The 17,614-nt window shown below is 46.2% G+C and overlaps 1 protein-coding gene across 5 annotated transcripts in view; it reads right to left on the bottom strand.

Moving 5' to 3' along the window:
* Vps13d (vacuolar protein sorting 13 homolog D) overlaps nucleotides 1-17,614 on the bottom strand; it is a 224,513-nt gene that overhangs the window by 66,731 nt on the left and 140,168 nt on the right. For all 5 annotated transcript variants that reach the window (XM_021649137.2, XM_021649138.2, XM_021649141.2 and 2 more), the window contains 4 exons: nucleotides 17,447-17,543; nucleotides 14,920-15,068; nucleotides 7,209-7,343; nucleotides 6,058-6,225 (listed from right to left, as the gene is read on the bottom strand). In XM_021649137.2, the coding sequence (XP_021504812.2) occupies nucleotides 6,058-6,225; nucleotides 7,209-7,343; nucleotides 14,920-15,068; nucleotides 17,447-17,543 (549 nt within the window). The remainder of the gene's footprint in view (nucleotides 1-6,057; nucleotides 6,226-7,208; nucleotides 7,344-14,919; nucleotides 15,069-17,446; nucleotides 17,544-17,614) is intronic.

Raw genomic sequence — 17,614 nt, 5'->3', positions numbered from 1 at the left:
TTCTGTTATGACATCTTGATCAATTTATTTCTGGGTCCCCGCTTCTTCAGTTGTAAGGTAGTAGTGGTAACATCTCCCTACCTTCAGACGTCTTCAATGACGAGTGACTAAGACAAACAGAGACTAGAGAGAAATGGTGAATGGCCAATGAATGAATATGATTTTAACTTTCCTCCAAAAAGCAAACAACAGAACAGGTCGACAGAACTTAGCATAAACTCAGAATGATACACTGTCCCCAGTTTTCCCCTCCTGGCTTTTTAACGTAATTTGCTAAGTATCTGAAAGTCATGTGCTTACAGAACTCAGAAACAAGATGCTTCTACAGAGTTTAAAAAACTATGGAAGAGACCAAGGGGAGGAACGAGTGAAGGGAAAAGGTCTACTAAGAAAACTAAATTAATGTTCTGCCATTGATTGATAGTAGGGAAACAGAATGTTTCCTAGTTTCAGGCATTATTCTGAGCTGAATTTAAATATTATCTCTTATATTATTTTTTTAATATTTATCAAGTAGTTTATTCACTTTGTATCCCCCTGTAGCTCCTTCCCTCCTGCCCTCCCAACCCCACCCTCCCTCTCTCTTCTCCACCCATGCCCCTCCCCAAGTCCACTGATAGGAGAGGTCTTCCTCTCCTTCCTTCTGATCCTAGTCTATCAGGTCTCATCAGGAGTGGCTGTACACAGAGGTCTCATCTTCTGTGGCCTGGTAAGGCTGCTCCCCCGCTCAGGGGGAGGTGATCAAAGAGCAGGCCAATCAGTTCATGTCAGACAGTCCCTGTTCCCATTACTATGGAACCTACTTGGACACTGAACTGCCATGGGCTACGTCTGTGCAGGGGTTCTAGGTTATCTCCATGAATGGTCCTTGGTTGGGGTATCAGTCTCAGAAAAGACCAATGTGCCCAGATTTTTTGGTTCTGTTGCTCTCCTTGTGGAGCTCCTCTCCAGGTCTTTCTATCTCCCCCTTCTTTCATAAGATTCCCTGCACTCTGCCCAAAGTTTGGCTACTGAGTAAGTGCATGCACTCGCGTGTGTGTGCATGGGTGTATACACACACACACACACACACACACACACACACACACACGTCCCTAGAGACCACAGAGGGTGTCAGATCCCCTGAAGCTGGTTTAAGGTACCATGTGGGTGCTGAGAATTGAATCTTGTCAACTGCAAGAGAAGTAAGAGTTCTTAACTGCCGAGTCATTTCCCCAGCCCTTATATATTAGTATTTTAAAATGATATCCTAGTTGCCTAGAAAGTAGTGAAGTAGCACAAAGGAATTTTCCACTTCAAAGAAGAGGGCATCAGGAAAGGGGTCTGAAGACCAGAGTCAGGTTACACATTGTGGTTTTGACTATGATACTGGTCAAAAAAGTACTTCTTATAAGCAGGTTGAAACTGTTAGAGATGACAATTATGAAAGTGAAAAACAAACAAACAAACAAACAAAAACAAACTCCAGGAAAACAAAATCTTCTAGACACAGTGGTCCTGATCTTCAACTGTCAAAATTTAGTTGATGTCTCTTCAGAAATTTGTAAAAACCAACTACAGTTTATTCCAACCAGTGCACTGGCTACAGTACTTAGGGAAGATCAGACACTGAAATGAGGACATGAAAGTGCATTACTAAGCTTGATTACATTCAATTTCTTTTAGTCATCGTCTTGGTACTTAGACATGGAAGCACTGCACTGGGGGAGACACTGGTCTTTTTCTTTTGGTCTCTCTAGCTTTCCATCCTTCTACACAGCTGTACTCTGGGTGATGAGGTGAAGCCATTTGAAATGTTCACTGCTCACTGTTCAGGTGACAACAGCAGGCTTCCACACGTGACTGACTGACACTAGGAAATAAAGGGTTGTCACTACTTTCCACCAGCCTCCTTTCCACTGTCTGCCCAGTAGAAGGAGATGAATGTCGAAGCTGTTCTCGGGAACCTTGGTGCCTTGGAATTCCCATGCCACCTAACTGCTCCCCTGCGCCAAGCATGCTTCTGACCACCCAGATGTTTGAGATTCGCCTGACCTAGGATGGATCAGTCAGCACCAGAAAACTGCCTCTAACTCCACAGAATTCAAAGCAAGGGAATCCTTTTAGCCTTCATGGCTATTAGAGAAAAATTAAACAAAAACTCTGATGCCAAACATGTGAGTCATTTCTCCACATGTGAAAACCTGAACATACCTCATCTGGGGCAGAAAAGGAAACCTTCAGGTGACTTGGGATCAAAGCGATTTTGAAAACAAAAAAAAGCTACATTCTCTATGGAGTAGATCACTGTCTGAAGCTAATTTCACTCAACTTAAAACCATGCCAACTCAAACACAGTAAAACCCAATGCTTACGAGAAGCCATCCACCTATTTCTCACTTATAGGTACATGGAAAAGCTATTATGGGGATAATCAGCTCGACAATAAAATGGAACAGTCACACGTAATGACAAAAACAGACACAAGTCATAAATTGCCATTCCCTTTCAGAATCCACACAGAACATTCTTTTGTACGAAGATTTAACTTTCTCCTTGAATAAACAGTGCCTTCGTCTCGTCTGAGCCCTATAAATATACTGCCTGCAAAACAAACACAAACAAATGCTAGTTCCTAAACAAAAGGCAGCTGGGCTGCCCTGCCTGCTGCAAGGCCACCACAGATGAGGCAGGCAGCAGGGCAGGGCTAGTCAGAGTCTCTGGAATAAGAAAGTCTGTGTCCACTGGTCAGTGAGATGTCCCAGATCTGGTTTCCTGGGACAAAGGGCCAGGGAAGGGGAAATAGTTCAGCTGCACACTGCTGCCCAAAGTAGGGAGGAAAGAAGCAGGAGACCATCACTTCAAGTCCTAGCTGGACTGTGCAGGAGTCACTCTAGGCCAGCCTCGTTCTCTACCTGCCCACATTATCTTCAGTGTTGTTAAAACCCTTGACAGTTCAGACTGAGAGCAGGTAGAGCCTTTGGTTTGTTTGCTGAGACAGCGTCTCACTTAGTAGCCTCTGCTGGCCTCAAACTCATGAACCTCCTGCCTCAGCCTCCTGGGTGCTAGACTCTGAGGGTATGTGTCACCACTCCTGGCTATGGCATTTCCTCTTGTTTACTCTTTACCTTATTGTTTTATTTTTCAATATGCATGGGCATGTCTGACATACTCTTATGTCGAAGTGTGAGTCAATGAGGGAGGGCTTGGGGAAGGGGCTCCTGGCAGTTGGTGGCTGAAGGAGGAAGAGCCACTTTCTTTCGGGAATGTGGCTGTGGTAAGTTACCCACGCCACAGAGAACGATCTCACAACCATGCAAATAGGAGCAATACCAATAGGATTCAGGGGGTTATTCATAATAAAATGGGGCAGAAGTTGGGAAGGAGACAGAGTGGGGCCACTAGGGGGAGTTGGGAGGAGGAAGTGGTAGATGGACATGATCAAAATGCACTATAGCAATATATGAAATTTTCAAAAAGAAAGAAAGAATGATGGAAGAAAGGTAAAGCTTTCTACAGCTGTCTGTAGACTGGGGTTGGTCCTTACTTCTGAAATTCAGTTTCTTAACTGACATACTGGGAATAACAGTGTCTAACCCAACTGGGTTACCTACATGGCCACATGTCACCAGACCAGAGCCACATTTGTAAGCACCAAGCTCTGACTGCCTGTGTGTGTGTGGGGGGGGGGGGGGTGGAGCTCAGGCACGACCCTCCCTCCTCCAGGCCTGCTGGTAAAAAGACAAAGGGATAGGACCACAGTAGACTGACCAGCTAGGAGAGTAATGTTCCTGTCCAGTAACAAGCTTCCAGTGGGAAGAGAGCAATTACTAATATTTTAGGTTCTCTAAAGTGCCTGAGAAAGGACCTTAGACACACAAGTGGAGTGGGGGTGGGGAGCTGGACTTAGATCAAGTCCACTGCTGTCATTTTTAGTTACTTGACCTTGAAAATGTTTCCAAGCCTTTTAAGCCTCACTTCCTGATTTGCAGGCTAGAGATTAACTCCAACTAGACAAGGGCCCCTCCGTCACAGGCCCAGCAGGTAGAAGACCTTCAGTAGTTGCTTGCAAGGTATAGAGCGCGCGACGTGGCCATGCTATGCTCTGTCCTGGCCCAGCGTCTTTCCCTGTTAATACTGCTGGCACCAGGAATGCCACAGAGCTACCACAGAATGCCCAGATACAACAACAACAACAACAAAACCTGACTCCAACACCACAGCAAATCGGGGTGGCTGACAGTAGCTCCATGAGGGACAGGGGCACCTTCTGCCCTCTTCCTCACTGGAACTCTGCATCTCTAAATCCTCCACACACAGGCTTGCCTCTTGTGTCATCTGCACTCCCTCATGAATGTGGAGAAGTAAACACAACAGCTCAGTGAGGCAACACTAAAGGTCTGGTTTCAACCTCCAGCACTACAGGAGAAGGGAGAGAGCATTTACCTACCACACACATAGCATCAAAGATGGCCTGGTCTGGTGTCGGTGGACAGACCCACCCGTGTGAAGTACCAGCTTTCATCTTGCAGCTAGATGGACTTAATTTTGTAATAATAAATCCAGAGTTCATCAAAATAAATTAGACAGCAATTTCCCTCAGTAGCAGCCTGTAACTCCAATACTGCTCAGCTTACTGAAGACAAGATGAACTCATGAAATACGCCAACTAAACACACAGTGAACAAGGTTGGCAGTCAAGCCCTAGAAAGCTCCTTATGCAAAAGCAATAACAATATAAAGTACGATATCCAGTAAAATTTAATAAAAGCGTTAAGTGGAGTGTTTACAACAGAGTGTTGCAGGGTACTGGCTGACCTGGAGTCCGGGCACTGAGCGAGGCGCCTGGGAGCTGAGCTGCGCTGCACTGTAATGTACAGGGTGGAGGACAGGGTGAGAACGACGCCAGCAGATGTAGGCACTGTCTTTCAGACCTTGCCCTGGCTTTACCAGCGTCTAAGCTGTACTCTGAAAAAGTCTTTCCTCTTCCCCTTTCTCTTATTCTGAAAGCAAGATCTCTCTGTGCTGAACTACAGGGGAGTACTTTTGCTGACCAAGTAACACCACAGCCCTAGGGACACTGATCTAAGGGAGGATGTCCTCCCTGGTGACATTATGGAAAAAGATTCCTCATTCCCTGCCCCACACGCCTTAAGAACGAGAACACACACAACACAGAAGAGGTATCAGCTGTACCTTCCTGCCAGCTCTACAGCATGGGGTGAGTAGAGGGGTGGGGGTAGCAGTGCCCTGACAGAGCCTCTGTTCCTCTCAGCAGCCCTTGGTGGAGTATGACCTGGGCCTCAGAGGCATCAGGCTCACAGGAAGGAGGAACAAGTTCCCAGAAGTACTTCCTCAAGTCTCCTTCACGAATGACAGGCAGGTTCCCCATGAACAGATGGTGGAGCAACAGGAAAGGAAGGAGACAGGCTCTCCAGGAACAAGATGGGCTCAGACAACTTGCACATGCCATGGAACAGCAGCTGCACTCCGCCACCTCTAATGCCCCCGCCTTCACACAGCCGCTGGATACCAACAGCGGACCATCGAAACATCCACCAAACAGGATGCCAGGAAACCGAGAGGTCACGGGCTGCAAGACTCTGGAGAACAGCCACATTGTCCTCCTACAGCTGGGTTCACACGGCTTGCAAGGCCACAATACTGCTGGAGCCCATTTAGTTCAGTTGCGGGGATTGGCTGGTAGGTCTCAGGCAGAAGGTGCAGTCCAATTTCATACTGTTTGGTTTGGAGGTTTTACCTTGCATTAAGGATGGTACCCAAGGCCTTGGGCAAGCCAGGTATGCCCAAGTTGGAGCCATCCTCCAACCCCTCAATTTCATGTTCAGAAAAAGCTAGCTCATTCTGTTGGTGTTGGGAAGGATACAGAAAGCCCAGGGTCAAGAGACTTCCACAGTGAGCAGCAGGCAAGCTCCAGAGCTGAGTTAAGGAAGGAAAACCTATGCAGTAAAGAGGCAGAGGCTGTGACTGCAGCTTCTCTGCAGCAAACCACCAATGAAACTCCAGTGGCATGGAGGCTCTTGAGGCTATTCACAGGATTTCTCAACACTCCCTTACCTTTGCAGCAGAATTGGACACTCCATGCGTAACATTTCTTATGAGGCCCCCGACATTGCCATACTTTATCAGTCCAGTGACCCCTTCAGAAACATCATTCAAAAGACCCATGGGATTGCCGAGGAAGTCTACTGATCCTAGGATCCGAGCTGCCTGGCTGAGGAGTTCCTGTGGAATGAGGTGGGGGAGAAGAGCCACATCAGTGCCAGTGTCCCCAAGAAGAGGTTAAGCATCTATCTCATCCTCCAGCACTGTCAACAATGACTTTTTCAGTCTTTGTCACCCACCAGTGACCTCCTGTGCTCCCATGAATGCCCCTAAACTTCACCCAACATACACATATGCTGGGGACTGTTTTGTAATACACTTAAAAACATGCTTCATGGCTAGTTAGGAGAATAAAAGCAGCTGTGAGACTGGAAAGATTCTCTGGGGATTTTTATGAACAAGCATTAGCTTCTCCTTCCCATAAGCCTGCTAGGACAGTCAGGCAGGAGCGAGGAGGCGTGAGTCTCTGCTCACCTGGAGCACTTGAGGAGAGAGGCTGTGGGCCTTTGCCTGCCTATGCACCTCCTTAGAGGCAGCTGGGGAAATATCTCCAGTAAGGGAAGGAAACAAGGGAGGTGGGATGAGATAAGCTTTGACTGGGGAAGCTAACAAGTTCTGTATGGTCTGATGATTTACTGAAGGCATTCTATTCAGGGCTGGGCAGTCTAGATTAAACATACAAAATGGAAAACATCCAATTTGCTTTAAGAAACAAGTCAAGTTCAACTCAAGGTCAATGTCTCAGAGGTGCTAAGAACAGTGGTGTAGTTGTTGAAAGCAGCCCATGCCTGGCACACAAAGAGTTCACAGTTCTCTGTGTTGTCACTGAAGCATCAACTAAACCACTAAGAACTGTGACTAACCTAGGGAATCCCCTGAGACTGGCTCTGAGGGGCAAGACAAACAGCTCTTAAGTCAATCTTGGGATTCTCAGGATATCTAGTGTGTGTGTGTGTCTGTGTGTGTGACCTGACCTTCAAGACATGTGACATGTTTTGGTAGTGACATCTTAGTAATGGATTCCCAACACCCAAAACAAAGTTGCTTGGCCCTGGCTGCCCACACCCCTACTGCACCCCACCCCTCCCTGTCTGCATGCACACCTCTTGGAAGTGCTTGAGGATGTCATTGATGATGAACTCCTTGGTCTCATAGGGATGCACCCGAGTGAATGGGTCCAGATTAATCACAGCATCTTCAAACCGAATCAGTGGGAATCCCAGGGTACTTTTCAGGGCCTAGTTAGGGAAGAAAGGAAACTACAGACTTCAGCTTCAGGATGGTTTTCTTGGTTGCTACAATTCTAGAATCCACGAAAAACTATGTTTTAGACAAAATTACAAAAGCAAAATATCATAGAAAGATAGACATATCTATTAGCCAAAGTTATACACATTGAACATGACAGTATTAGCCAAAGCCACACACATCTAAGCATGACAGAAGCAAACACCACCAGTCTCATGGCAGAATTCCTTCTAGTCTGTTTGGAACCTGTGTTTGCCACACTCTCCTTTTTGACTAACGCACACTGCACAGGAACAGCACAGCCGTCACATATAACACTCAATTTATTTTCTTTTCTTTGATTGTTTCTGCCTTTTATCTTCACTTGCATGTTCCTGTATGTGTGGTGTGCATACATGTGTGTTTGCATGGTTATGAGCACAATAGTGTGTGTGTATAAGTATGTAGGTGTTGAAATGCAAAGCTGAGAGCTGAGCCTTCCTTGACTCTTTTCTGCCTATTCTTCTGAGGCAGGGTATCTAACTCCATCACACCCAGAGTTCCCAGGCCGCCAGTCTTCCTAGCCAATTTGCTCCAGGGACCTCCACTCTGCTTTCTAAGACTGGAACTGCAGACAGGACAGGATGTCCACTCAGCATTTTCTGTGGGGCTCTGCGGATCGTAACTCCTGTCCTCTTGCTTATAATGGCAAGAGTTTTAACTACTAAGCCATCTCTCTAGTCCCCAGGTCAGAAAGTAGATTATCAGTTCTGCCTTGAAAGTAGCCCTGCCCCCTGCACAGAGTGTTTCATTCCTCCACAGATTGTGTTTTCCTGATTTGCATTTTTACATAAATGGATGTTAATATGTGCTTTATTGTATTTCACTAGGCTGTTGCTATATCTTACCAGTTTTCATTTCTATATAATGTTACATCATGCAAGTACAATCCCACTTACCCATTAGTGTTGGTGGAAAGTTGGGTGTTGTTTTGTTTGCTTTGTTTTGAGACAGACAGGGTTCTCTGAGCAGCCATGTCTGGCCTGGAACTTTTATGTTAACCAAGTTGGCCTCAGACTCACAGAGATCCTCCTGTTTCTGCCTCCAGAGTGTTAAGCTCAAAGGTGTGCACCGCTACACCCAGCCATGGAAAATCTTTTGCTGTTATGAATGAAGCAGCTGTGGCATTCAAGGACGTCTTTTGGGTGAACCTGCCTGGGTTTTTCTGTTTGCGTATTTGTTTTGTTAAGTGCGTGGTCTAGGAGGAGCAGGCTGCTGGCTCATAGAGAGTGAGCACTCTGAACCTATGTATATACTGCCCAACAGTTTCACAGAGGAGCCGGGAAACCTCACACTTACTCCAAGATCTAGAAAAGCCTGTTGTTCTGTGTTCTCGTCAATAACTGGAAAAAATCGCTTTCCTGAGTTTTCGTTGGTTCGTTTTTGTCTGGCGGAGCCGAACTCAGGGCCTCATGCATGCTAGGCAAGCACTCTGCCTCTGAGCCACACTCCACAATCTCAGCTTCTTATGAAACTGACACTCACATCATACAAGCTGTCACCCCAGCAAGTGCTCAAGGGTGACAGTGAGGCCGTGCACATTTCACAGCCATGCTGGTTCCTGGACACTGTTTCTATGATGTGCTTATGCGGGCCTTTAAGTGTCTGAGTTACGGTGCATCTTCTGCTTTGGAGAACTTGTATATGTGGATAAGCATATTGCAGACACCTTCCCTCACCCCATATCTGGTCTTCCTATTCTTTAAATGCTGCCTTTCAATCACAAGACAAGCACCCTCTTCTCAATCTTTTCTCTTACAGTCAGGAGCTCTCTGTGTCCTCATTACTATGGTCACAAAGCCTGATGTCTGTTTTAGTCCTCACACTCACACAGTGACGCCTCATGCTTGGTTCTTATGTTACCTGAAATCCATGCACATCTCTTGAGACAGTATCTGCCTAAGCACTACTGAGCATAGAGCCTCTTTCTATTGCAAGCAGTGATGGTCCCATGACAGTTCCTGCTTGCCACAGTGCTGCCATTTTAACTGCTGTGGTCCTGTAATGAATTGTGTGTGCTCTAGCTTCATTCTTTACCTTAAGGACTACCTTGAGTACTCTGCACTATACATTTTGGAAAACAGCTCTCCCACAAAATCCTGGAATTGTCCTCATGATTATGAGCCATAGGTTAACTGAGGAAAAGGGCAGCTTCACATTACCCAGCGTTCCACTGTGGTAACAAGGCTTGTCCCTAATCTAGCAAGGCCTTTAACATCACCAACAATGTTCCTTTTTTCTGTGTGAACTCCTTGTACACATTCTTGTACACCTCAGTACCCATGGTAGACTAAAATGGCCACAGTTCTTTGTATCTTCTATGGATATACTTTAGTGTATTTGCCAAAAGTCTATTTTCCCTTCACCCGAACCTTTAATAATGATTGTTGCTTGTTTCAGCATTAAGGCCATGCAATCAGTGAACCTCAGCTGAGAGAGACCTTCAGGCCTCTACACTGCTGTTTCTGATGCCTCCACCATGTAAGAAAGCTGGCATTCCCTTCCTTAAAGTTATAGACTCAGTAGAAAGGTTCTGCTGACAACCAGCCCCACCCATCTGACCTATGGGAAAGGACAGGATGTTTGTTGTGATATTTCATCTCCTAGAGAGATAAGAGATGCTCATCAACAAAGAAATAGAGGCCATGAACTTGAGAAATGGTGGGTGAGTGCATGCCAAGAGTTGGAGTGGGGAAAGGGGGAAATGATGTAATTATAATTTTATTACAAAATCCTTTCCATCCTATTAAGGCTCCTATCATGTTTGGTCCCCCCCCCACACACACACACCAGACACAGTGGTTTGTGCTTGTAAATTCCAGCACTTGAGAGGCAAAGCCAGGCCTGGGGCCTGGGGACTGCTCTACCCTAACTGGCACAGTGCAGGTCAGTGAGACCTTATCTCAAACACAAGGTGAACAGCTCTTGAGGAACAACACCCATGGTTGTCCCAAAAACATACACACACACAGAGAGCCAAATAGATAGACAAATTAAACCCTGAAAACACTAACTACTTCCATCAAAGACAAGACTTTTATAAAGAGTTTGTAAAATGAGAAGAGATAAAAGTCTAATAACCTGATAGAAATCTGGCTGAGTGCTAGGACCAGAGAGTTCATGGTAGCGAAACCTAGCATTTAACAGGAAGAAGAACAAAACATCAAAAAGACCAAGAAGCAACAGTGGAGGAAGGTGGGCTAGAAGAGGCATGACATGAACACAGAGTCAAATACCAAAAAGTAGAGGACAGGACAGAGATGAGGACGGGGAAAGAACATGGTCCAGTACCTTGGGATGTCACTGATGATATCATAAGGAAGAATTTTAGGGGCTGAGACCGTCCTTAAGTTACCAGTGTGGTGGCACACCCCTCTAATTCTAGTGCTTGGGAGGCTGAGACAGGAAGATTGCTAGGTATGAAGAAAACCAGTTTGAAAGATAAAGTTCAAGGCCAGCCTACCCCACCCTCCCAGCCAGACAGAAGATAATGCTAAGTGTATAACTAAAGTCAGACAATTAGCCAGGAGCAGATCCCATACTTGAATGTGCGATTTGAATAACAGCAACTACCCATTTGGTAGAAAGCACACAAGCCAGAGGGGGCCACTATTTCTTCTAAAAACCCTTCTGCCACTCTTTCAGCTATGCCTCCCACCAAAGAGTAAGTGGGCATGAAATAAAAAGAACATGCCAAAATCTCCCCCATTTCACTGACGGCGAAACTGCTAGTCAGCCAGCTTAACTCCTTATTCACAGCCAAAGGCCAAGCATGCTGTGAAAGGGACTGAAGCGTGTGCTCATGCAGCTTACCCATGCAACACCAATAAGTTCAGAAAAGAGAAAACATGATTAAAGAAAAGCTTAAGCCAAAAAGCTTAAAACAAAACAATACAAAAATACCACCAAAACACAACTTCCTCGTTGCGACCAAACATTAAAAACTGGTACACTGCTGCAGGGACCACTGACCTCTACCAAGCTGCCAAGCCCTCACAACAGACACCATCCAGCCTGGAACCAAGAAGTACCCAGCCTGGAGTGAAACTGTCGTCACCTAGTCATTTACTGCCCTTTATTTGCAAAGGTGCAGGGCCAGCCTGCTGGGCTGTAAATTACTCTGCCACATTCAGGCTGACCTAGTCAGTGGAAGGAGAGGCACAAGAGGGAAAGACAGACGGAACTGCTCCCTCCTGAGGAACTAACTCAGGGACTAGTTTTATACAGTAGGACACAGTGCTGACACTTATTTACTCAAGTAGCAGCTTCCTGTTGTAAAATGGATTCTGGAGAAAACAAGCCTGTGCTCATAAGTTCTTAATAAAATAGGAAACTATCTACCCCCACCTCCCAGACGAAATAGCTGAAACCTTCCAGAGACATCAAGTTGAAAGAAGAAATACCTGTCCATGAGGCCTCAGATCACAGCTAGTCCCTGGGCCGTGTCCTTTCCTTTCTTAGTTTATCCCGCACTAAACAAAACTGTCTGGAATTCATTTTCTAAAGGTTTATTTATGGCACATAGAGGCTGTTTATGTGAAGCAGGGCATTTGCCTGTTTCCCTTTGGGGACAGTGTTTAAAGCTACGGGGCTACTTCCCTCTCTGGCACTTTCTGAAACACAATTAACAATACTGGATCTTTTTTCCTTTTAACAAATCTGGTTTTTATTTAGGGAGGGGAGGGAAAAAGTAAAGGGTCTGAAGTTTCCCAACAAATTATTTCAAGCCTTTGAGAAGACAGTTTTAGGCTTTTTAAATAGTGTCTTTGTTTGAAATCCCCCCTCACCCCCACCCGCCTACCCTCTGACCATTAAAGTGTGGGTTTTCTTCCAAACTAGATTGCTCAATTAAGGTCCTTCTTTTGTTATACCCCAATGCTCTAAATGAGAAAAGGCCTGCTGTAGGCCACCTTTTGAAACCTTTTAAAGACCCCCTGGTATCTTTTGATCTTTAAAGGAGTTGGAGAAAGCCCCATATAAAAAACTACCTGACTTTTCAATATGACCATGGCATCTCTAACATGCAAACTCCATGCAGAGCATGAAGAGAAGAGAAGGGCAGCCATGCTCTTGTGCCTGTGGAATGGAATATTAACTTCCCTCCTTCTGTCAATCATGAAGCCAATGGAGATAGCAGATGTAGATGGCTTTAGTCACCAGACAGACACTGTATCTGGCTATAATGTTCCTCAGTGTAAATCTGGATAACTACCACCCCCCACCCCACCCCCAAGATTTCTGACAGCCTCACTCCTGCCGGGTAATCCAGAGAATGGAGGCAATTGTTCCTTCAATACTAAGACAGGGTTACCTTTCAGTCAGACTCCTGTGGTTGCTGTTCAGGGAGAGGGTTCCATTTCCTAAGCACAAGTTTTTAGTGATTCCATATTCATCAGAAAGAACATATTGCCCTTCCTAAGAGCTCCTACTAAAGAGCTGTTACTCTGTTAGGAAACTCTGAATAAGTGACATTAGCTTAGGAATCCCAGACTCCAGGAGGAACACTCAAGGTATGGTAACATGATGACTTCCACAAGCCCAGAGCTCAACTCTTTAAGTTCCAATCCCAGCATTTTGCCTGAAATACAGGTATGCCATGGCATCTGCTAGCAGTGCTTGAAAAATGTTCCCTCAATAGAGTGCCAAGCGGACAGTCAACATGAAGGAATGCGTTCACTTCAGCGCGCGAAGCATCAGTAGAGCTGCAGAGCACACATGGCATCAGTACCACAGGACAGCAGAGCACACATGGCATCGATACCATGGGGCTGGGACCAGGCACTTCTGCTGGGAGCACTGAGAGGAACGCTGGGGTCTGTGTTCTTTAACAAGATGATTTTAAATCAAGAAGTCTCCACTTGCAGGAAATGCTTAGCATTGGCTTGCTGGGTGAGAGCCAAGTGTTCTGGGGGAACAGACTTTATCAAACAAACCCATTCCAAAGGTCACAGAAGTCAAGTGGATACTTGTGGATATTAGCAAGACAGTAGTTTTCCCATGGTTTTCCCCCTCACTCCCAGGCTAATTATAAGCATCTCTAGCCTCCTGGGAAATACAACAGTAGGGCAGATTAAGCAGCAGGGCAGTGAGAGGAAAGTACTGTGCCACTAGTCTCAGGACGATAGCCCTGACCCCAGCTGGCCCTCCTGTGTCTGCATTCACTGAAGCTATCACTCCATCCCAGCCTTCCGTAGAACCTAAGGCTGAGCAGACAGCTGTCTCATCACCTGTAGGTCTACTTTAGAGGCTGGGAGTTGACAGGCTGTGGCACATGAGGCCCACACATGTTCTGTCAAGCCCAGAAAGCTGAGGTTTTTTGTTTTTTGGGTTTTTTTTTTGGGGGGGGGGGGTTGTTTTGTTTTGTTTAATATGAATTGGTTGCCAACTTTTAAAAACTAGGAGATTCCATATAAAAATACAGACTTCAAGCTTTTCTTTGAAAACCTGAAGATTTGGCAGTGCTGGGCTCACAGTCTCCCCCCAACCACAACAGTGGGCTGCAGTGGGGCCGTGCTGCCCCCTCAGACAGCGGTGCTCTGGTTAAAGGTCCCGAGCGCCAGGCCAACCCTGCAGCCTAACCTGCATGGGTATCTGGAGACAGCAGGCTCATGGCTCATTTTAGCCATCTAGATGTCCCTCTGTGGAGAGAGTGAATCTTCTGAGAGAAAGCAGAATGGGCCAGTGGGGAAAGGAAGTGGGCAGTGGGAAGAGGGAGAGTTGGACAACTGTCTTCAAGTGCAACACAAGGAAGAATCAGAAGCAATGGCTTCCAGTCTGAGGAGGCAGATTTTGAGTCGAAATATAAAGCAAGATGTTTCCGTAATGACCTGCAACTACTCCTGCTCCTGGCATCACCTTGCTACTAAACAGGCTGAAGAAACAAACAATGAACTTCAGTCCCACCTACCAAGCAAGGGCACCATGGAGGGGGCACAGTCTAACAACACCCTCTCCTATGTGCCAGGGGGCAGCACAGCACAGTGGGGAACCCAGACATGACAGACTTGGATTGGAATGTCAGCTCTCTCCCTTCCTTAAAACATGCCTTGTTACTAAAAACAAGGGTGGCACCAAGGCTGTACTGGTCACCTATGAGCAAAGATGGTTATGGCCTACAGCTGTACAAGGACAGCCTCCCTCGAAGGGGCAGACTTTTCTAGTGACAGTCCTCACAGTATAAACAGATGCTTAGAAGAGACCAAGAGTTATCACCTGGGTGGTGGGTCAAAAGAGAGACTGTCTTGGTCTCAGACCAGGACCAAGCCAGGAAGAGGTTTCTGCTGCTCTGAGGTAAACCTAAAGCCACCTAAACAGCAGATGCATGTTACATCATCTTGCTTTGTCCTTTTTAGCAATGTCTTGATCTTCAGCCCAAAGTTATGCCCAAAACATTAGGCAAAAGAGTGTTATGCACGTTGATGAACAGCTATAAAAGGAAAGGTGCAAAATGAAAGCTGAGTAATTCCAGACAGGGAGAGTGGATGTTCAAGGTGTACTCCCATGGACAGGGTGCAACTGCCAGCTCACCTTAAGGTCCAGGGGCAGCTTGTTGGAGGTGAGCACACTCAGCTTGATCTGGGGGATGCTGATCTTGAGGTTCTCGAAGTAGTATCGAGTTGGTGTTCCCCCCTGCTCCGCTGTCTTCTCATGGAGATTTTCATCGTATTTTTCCACCTCTGACCCAAAGGAAGAAAGAAAAACACAAAACCAAAAGTTGGCATCATCATTCAAACATGTGTGACCTCACATAGAAACCTACACAAACAAAATGTCATCTTTCTTGGTTTTTTATGGCTCAGCCAAGCATACCGTCAGTATGCAGAGGCCATTTCTATATTCTATAGAAAAGCAGACTTTTGTGTTGGTTATCCGAAGGTAGCTTAGAGTCATCTGCTTACCCATGACTCTGTGCCACCCAGCCTACATCTCAGAGCCAACGGTCACAGGTTCATTTGCTGGCCAGACTTGCCAGAACTACTGTTGTCATTACTAGCATCTATCATCCAGGTCATAGGACTCTAGAGTATAATACATCTTAACCAAAAGGACCCTCTCAACATAAACAGGGCTCTGATTAATACAGTTCCTGAGAAAGAGCTGGCACAGCTGACTCACGGCAGCATCCTCCCTGAGCAGGGCAAATCTCAGAAGCAGGAAAATCAAGGTAGAGTTTTTTTTCTGCTAGCCCATGAGTGCAAAGGAGGGGCACAGGCTAGAACACAACGCACTCTCTGCATGGGAGGACACACACACATTCAGGCAGCAGATTTCCCCTTGGCTTCCTGTGTCTGGGAAGGAAAACCAGATAGCATGCCCACAGCTACATCAGCACATTCCCAGTGGAGGCTGCTCTCAGGTCTGCTCAAAGCTGGAGGATGCTCTACAGGAGACCTGCCTTCCATACTCAGGAAACAAAACCGGCTACTCAAGTGGAGGAAGGATTGACAAGCCTAAGGTTGTCAAGAAGCATACAGCTGACAAGACCTAACCCTAACCCTTACCCCTTCCCAAAAGCCTAAGTCCCTTGTGCAAGCTGTAAGAGATGTCCAAGAGGGACTTATAGGAACAGTGTGACCCATGAAACCTAAGTGAATCCCGTTGGGAAGGAGCCAAGCAGAATGCCTGCCTGGCTGTTGGACACGCAGGTATGCTCCGAGTAAACTGGAGCCCAAGCCAAAGTGGAAAGCATAGTACTAAACAGACAGGGCCTTGCTCTTCCTTCCAAATACTTGTCTCCTTCTCTTTTCTACTTTCTTTCTTTTTGAGGCAGCAAGGAAGGAGTCCAGCACTCCACGCATGCTACCTACATGTTGTACCACTGAGCAAACTCCCCACACAATCCTAAATACTCTTAAAGCTCAATCTTGTTCTATTTGTGAAGCTGAATATAAATCTAGAGTATAAACACAAATGAATTTTTCTTGCACTGTGGGCATAAATACTTTCCCTCCAGCCAGCATGGTGGACAAATGCAGACAAGAACAAAAGCCTCTTTCCCACCATTTCTTGAGTTTAGGTTTTAAAAGGCTAACACATGGAAGATCATGAACTTGAACATGAACTACAAAGACAGACTGTCTCAAAACAAAAACCAAACAAAAGAGCAAAAAATGAGCCAAGTGACTAGAAAGATGACTTGGCAGTTGAGAGAGCTTGCTGCTCTTCTGGCAGACCTGAGTTCAGTTCCCAGCAGCCACATCAGGCAGCTCACAACTGCCGGTAACTCCAGCTTCAGGGTATCTGACCCCCACCTTCTGGCCTCCATGGGCACCTGTACACAGAGGACAGACACACAAACACACACAGAGGCAAAGACACACGCACACATGCACATACGCACAAGCATGCATATGTGCACAACACAGGCACACACGCACACAATAAATCTTCCTCAAAGGTTGTGCATTGACTTCTTTCTTAGCTGCAGCCATGAGTAGTCACCAGACAGCAGGAGAAAGGGCTGTGATGAGGAAGCTAAAGTGACAATGGCTGAACTCTCTCTCCAGCAATTCAAGAAATTTTCGTTTTCTGAGAATGACCGGACTCCCTCTCCAAAGGCCAGAGGACAGCAACAAGAAACCTTTGTAACGGCATTAAGGCACCGGTGCATAGATGTCAAAAGTCAGTAATTGAGGTTAGCCAGTTTTTGTTTTTCAAAGTAAATGAAAGCAACTGCCAAAAAGGCATTTCTGACTCTTGGCCCTGAGCTGGTTTCATAAACAAAGTGGTCTGCTGAATGACGGTCCTCATTCTGTTACGTGACAGCACAGAGACAGAACTTGCAAAGTGCAAGGAGGCTGTCCTGCTTCCTAATGACCTGCTGTCCCACACTCCAGGATGCCAAAGCCCTCTCAGGGTTGCCCAGTGGCTAGGCATGACTCAGACAACAAGCCAGTTTTGGAAAGGGAGCTGCTATACTGCCAACCTGAGCCAGCTAGCCTAGGAGGCGGGGAGCTAGCTTGGTTGTTGTCTAGGGACGACCTGTGTTTTACAAACCGACTAACACACTATTGTGGGCCAATGCCAGGCAGAAGTGTAGAGTGATCAGCTTTACCTGATTCTGCCTGATCGTAGCCAAAGAAACTTAGTAGCTTGAGCAGCAGTTTCTCCTCAATTTGTACTGTGAACCTCTGAGCCGTGACCATCAGATGCTAGAGAAAAAGAAATTCTGGTTTACAGGCACATGCTATAGCAGCTTTCATTTGCACAGTTAGGCAGGTCC

Source organism: Meriones unguiculatus, chromosome 3 (assembly GCF_030254825.1).
Source record: "Meriones unguiculatus strain TT.TT164.6M chromosome 3, Bangor_MerUng_6.1, whole genome shotgun sequence".
NCBI lineage: Eukaryota > Metazoa > Chordata > Mammalia > Rodentia > Muridae > Meriones > Meriones unguiculatus.
Note: the sequence above shows the minus strand (reverse complement) of the source record. Positions and strands in the feature narration are given on the sequence as shown.